A 5,338-nucleotide genomic window follows, 5' to 3' on the forward strand; every position below is an offset into this window, starting at 1 on the left:
GGTTGTCTACGTCATTGAAGGCATGTTACTCTAGGACATGTAGGGAACGCTTTACAGATTAGTAACAGTACTGGTGGCAGCAGCTCCCATTTATTGAGCACCTACCAGGTACCGGGCGTACTGTTAGGAGTTTGATTTGCATGATTCCAACAAAGCCCCATGCAACCTCTTCTGCTGTTTTCTTTCACAGATGGGGAAACTGGGACTCAGACAAGTTTAACTCACTTTCTTCAGGTCACTCGGGCTCTTGCATAGTGGAACCTGGACTGACATCTAGATGAGTACGTCTCTAAAGCCTGGGCTTTTATCCCAAGCTGGATTCTGGAGGCTGTCCAAGTCTCTTAACCCTCTCTGAGATTCAGTTTCCTCATCTGTAAAACTGAGGGAAATTAACACAGTTCCTAGGGTTGCTAGGAAGATTAGAATAGGTGCCCCCGGCCCAGAGGCATTTAAACCACGGTGGCCATGTTTATGCATAAGTGGACCATTAAATGGGCAGAGGAAGACCTGAGATCCCTTTAAAGGCATTGGGGATCTGCAGAGGAGGGATCTACAGCTTTGGCAGTCTGAAGAGCTGGCCCTCTCCCCTCCAGAATACAGTGACCCAGTGAAACTCACAGCGACAGGAGAGGGGGCAGGGGCCTGAATTTGGCTCCAGCAACCTCTGCAGGGAGTCAGAAGAGGCAGAGAGCTGGGAAGGGCATAGAAATCCGGGTCGTCAGAGGACTTCAGGTGTCAGGCAGAGTTGGGGTAGGTGGGCTTCCAGAGCCTGGCGGAGGGCGGGGAGGAGGTTGGAGCGGACCAGAAAGCAGGCGGGGGAGAGAGAGAGGCGGGGCGCGGAGCCCTAGAGGCTGGCCTTAGACCGCTCTTTTCAGGCCCGGCAGTTTGCTGCATCTGGGGGAGCTCACTGGAGAATCTCCAACTGCCGAGCGGGCCTTCAACTACCGTAAGTACCTGCAAATGAGCGCATTGCCCAGTGGCTGAAGATTAAATACTATCCCTCAGATCCTAAACAAAACCCCGAAATAGTCTCCCTGCTGTAACTAATTGCAGCAAATCAAACTGCTCTCCAGTCTATTCCTCCCTTTCTCCGTCCCTCCACGGATCCAGCATTGCCTCGCTAAGAATCTCTGGGCACCGTAAATACCTTCCCTTTTCCTTCTCAGTCTTCCCTCCAAACCCCCAGCGAAGCATGTACCTGGCACCCTGCCGAGCCCAACCCCTTTGATTCTTGGAGCCCTCAGAGCTATGCAGGGGGCGAGCCATTAGACATTTCGGGTATGTCACCCTCAAAAGCACTGCGGCGCTGCCTAGGGGTGGGGAAAGTGCTTGGGGTGGAGTAGAAGGGGAGGGTAAAAAGACTAGACTATGGAAGTTGGCGGTGGGGGTGGGGTTGTGAAAGGCCCCAAATGGGCGTGTCCAATTAACCTGAAGCTTGCTGTTGTTTCCCACATTCCCTGGGCATAAGATTCATCTTTTGGGCTGGAGGTAAATGGTACGGTTTCCTTAGTGATTGGAGAGGGGTTAGCCATGCTGAGAAGCCCCCTTCCCTCCTTCCACTCAAGTCCCCAGGAGGCAAAACCCTGGTTTAGGGGTCTAAGTGGCAAGCCTGGAATCTCAGCTGGCATTTCTGGACAGAGTCCCAAGTTGAACCTTTCCCTTGGCAGTAGAACCTGGCTTCACCAATAAATCCTTGGGGGAACAAAGCAACAGGATGGAACTGAAACCCAGGCCTGAGCTAGGTCCGTCCAAGGCAAGTGGGGGACGAGCTGAGATGAAAGAGCATCTTTATGGTCCTACACCAGGTTAATACCCCCTTGGGTAAGAAGAAAAATAGCCACCTTGTAATGAAATATTTACCATGTGTCCTGTACATATATTATCTCTGATCCAACACAAAAACAATCCTAGATAGGTATTACTCCCCAACTTTAGAGATAAGGAAATTTCAGCGAGGGTAATTTGAGCATCCAGAAATGCAAAAGGTAACTGTTTCCTTGGATCTCTGAAGGTCCACCTGTTCCCCACAGCCCAGATGTTTGAAAATGAATCTTCTTGGTTTTTTGTTCCACCATCCCCCCCCAGTGTTAGCATTGGAACAAACTCGAGGCTACAGTGCTGCTATCCGTTCTGGGAAGGGAAATCAGCCCTTTTCTGTTCTGGGAGCTGCCTTTACCCCCACTCTACTGAGATAGGGTGAAACAGCCAGGATCTCAGACTCTGAATATAGAGTTGGTGGAGGAGAGTTAGCTTGAGTTTGTGTGGTAGGGATACACCTTCCCTTGGCAAAAGGATACTTTGGGTGCAGTGGTGGAGAAGAGGCAAGAAAGCCAAAAGGGTCTATCTAGTGTACATATAGTTAATAGTGATTTTTTTGGAAAATGAAAAAGCTTCCCTGAATTCAGATATCTTTACCATATTTTCTTAGGACCAATGAACAAAAATGCTTATAAATTACGGGCAGCAAATACATCATTTACACCTTACATTAATTAACTCAAGTAGCTTGATTCTCCAACATCTACTTGAGATGGGGTTTTTGAGCTTTGGGGGGTAAGAGTTAAGAATGAGAGTAATATTGCATCTGAAGCAATCCACAGAAGGGGAGGCCTGGGTGATATGAGATCAAAGGTGTGAAGAAATGTAAGAAAGGGGGTGTTTAAATACCAGTTTTAGAGAATAGACATTGGAGTTATTATATTAATATCTGGTATTTAATCTTTTAACTTTGGGCAAATTAAATATACCCCCTCTAATCCTCAGTTTCCTTGTCAGCAAAATGGGGATGGCAGGAAAGCCTCCTTTGCTAGGTTGTTGGAGGACACAGACCATATATATATAAAATACAGGATCTAAAAAGATGATTCTCTACATCTCCCATCTCTCTCCTCCGAAGGCCTCCCCTCTGGCCTGGATTAGGTCATCCTCTGAGCCTCTGAGATTCCAGGGCTGTGCAGACATTTCAACAGATCTGACATCTTAGATGCCAGCAAAGACCTTGGGTGCAAGGAGAAGTAGGTGGAGAAAAGGGGCAAGGTAACCCTGTAGTACCTTTCATGCCTCTGAAGGAGTGGAAGGTAGGGTTGTCAAGTACTTTAGTGATCCAAACTAAACTTTGAGGAGCAGGACAAGTCTGCTGAGTAAAAACACCTCTGCTTTTAGATTTCACCACCTGCTGAGGGGCAAAGTCCTTCCAAACTTGAAGCACACATTGAGCACCAGAGGCCCCATGACCCTGGACAGGCTGGGGGAACGGTCCGCCATGCTGTGGACATTCAGTGTCTTGCTCTTTTGCATTCGTGAGTACAAGGAAGGGTTGAGGGGCAGGTGACCCTGTCACAGGTACCCCTATGGCTGGGAACTTTGAGAAGAGAGAAAGAAGAGAGTATTGAGAATTGAGGGTTGGTGGGGTCAACATGGGGGCCCTTTTTACCATTATCTCTCTTTTCAGGGCTGAATCTGGGTATAACATCAATAGGTAAGTGAATCCTGCCACCTCAGGTACCTTCCTTCCTGGAAGTTCCAAGACATCAGCTGCCTCCATGGCCCTGGATATAACTACCTTGAGACCACAAAGATAATTCCCAGATTGAGCTGGTTGGGGACCAGAATCCCTCACTTCATGACTTGGTTTCCCACAGAAAGTAAAAAACTTTAATTCAGGTGGAATGGAAGCCAGACTTGTGCTGTATTCCCCAACTCACTTGAATCCCTCAAACAAATATCCTAGGGGCCCTATCCCACCCCCCACACAAGCAGACACTCTTATTCCCAAGGGAAGACAAAAAGAAGAATCTGGGTCAGGGCTAATTTTAAGGAACATTGCAAGGCACGTTATGGGAGGGAGAGGGTTGGACTGCTCATATCTTTGTGATCTTTGGGTATGACAGTGGTGCAATCTCAACCGGAGCTATGGATAGAGACCAACTACCCCCAGGACCCTTGGGAGAACATCACACTTTGGTGCAAAAGCCCCTCTTGGATTTCAAGCAAGTTTCTGCTGCTGAAGGATAAGACACAAATGACTTGGATCCGCCTTTCCTCCAAGACCTTCCAAGTTTCATTCCCTATAGGTGCCCTTACTAAGTCCAATGCAGGTCTCTACAGGTGCTGCTACTGGAAGGAGACAGGCTGGTCAGAGCCCAGTAAAGTTTTAGAGTTGGAGGTACCAGGTAAGAAGACAGTAATAGATAATCAAGAATAAACTCCAGCTCCTGAAATTCAAATCTTCCCAGAGCAATATTTGTTTAATTCATTAATTCATTCATTCATTTACTTTAAATGCATGAATGTATACATGCAAGCATTCCACAGTTAGTAAGTGCCTACTCTCTATTGGCAATGCAGATGAGGATGCAGTCTCTGGAACAGATCTAGAGAGCAAGTTCTCAACATAGGGGAGACCCCAGATAGGGGGAAGGAAGGGTGGTAAATAAGGATTATTCAGAGAACACTCATTTAAGTAGCGCTCTCCTCTCCTGCCCACTGAGCAGTGCTGTCCTTGCTGTACCTGAATTCCAGTTCATTCTCTCCTTCCAGGCCAGCTGCCCAAGCCCATCTTCTGGATCCAGGCTGAGACCTCCCCTCTTCCTGGATGTAATGTTAACATACTCTGCCATGGCTGGCTGCAGGATTTGGTGTTCATGCTGTTCAAAGAGGGATATGCAGAGCCCGTGGATTACCAAATCCCAACTGGGACAGTGGCCATATTCTCCATTGCCAACATGACACCTGAAAGTGAAGGGGTTTACATGTGCCACACTCATATCCAGATGCTCCCCACTCTGTGGTCAGAGCCCAGCAACCCCCTGAAGCTGATAGTTGCAGGTGGGTGTGGCTATGGCTGCTGGGGTCTGATGATTGTTGTCCCCGGAATCATGGCTGGATGAACCAGGGTTTCTGATTTTCCTTTCTTTAGCCAGGTCCTAGGCCCTGCAAGGCCTGTAAGCTAGAGTCATTTGATATTTTCCTGAGATGCAAATTAGAATCACACATGCTACCAGGCAGATGTGTGGAAGCCAATCACCTAGGCTCACTCAGGCTAGTGAATGAGCCCAGTCAAATGTCCAGCAGCTTCAGCTCATCATAGCTCTGTCGTTCTCTACTTGTTGAATATCATGCTTTCATTCATTCATTTGACTAATATTTATTGAGCACTTACTATGTGCCAGGCACTGCCACTGCAGTCTTATAAACTGGTTTTTGCATTTTAATTGCATTTTATTGTATTTGTGATTATTATTTTTAAGCACAGAAAATAGAATTGTGCTAGTGTCAGTGGTAAACAAAAATTACAAAAAGTGATAGCTCGTATTTTAGAAATGACTTTATACAAATT

General features: G+C 47.2%; 1 protein-coding gene across 1 annotated transcript; it reads left to right on the top strand.

The window, feature by feature from the left end:
- Positions 1–3,229: 3,229 nt before the first annotated feature.
- On the top strand, positions 3,230–4,889 carry LOC111162124 (immunoglobulin superfamily member 1). The gene is made up of 4 exons (XM_022526308.1): positions 3,230–3,299; positions 3,452–3,478; positions 3,891–4,172; positions 4,540–4,889. The coding sequence occupies exons 1-4, from the start codon at positions 3,230–3,232 to the stop codon at positions 4,887–4,889; spliced, it is 729 nt and encodes a 242-aa protein (XP_022382016.1).
- The last annotated feature ends 449 nt before the right edge of the window (positions 4,890–5,338 follow it).

The sequence above is a fragment of the Enhydra lutris genome, unplaced genomic scaffold (genome assembly GCF_002288905.1).
Source record: "Enhydra lutris kenyoni isolate GAN:26980312 unplaced genomic scaffold, ASM228890v2 scaffoldscaffold89, whole genome shotgun sequence".
Lineage (NCBI taxonomy): Eukaryota > Metazoa > Chordata > Mammalia > Carnivora > Mustelidae > Enhydra > Enhydra lutris.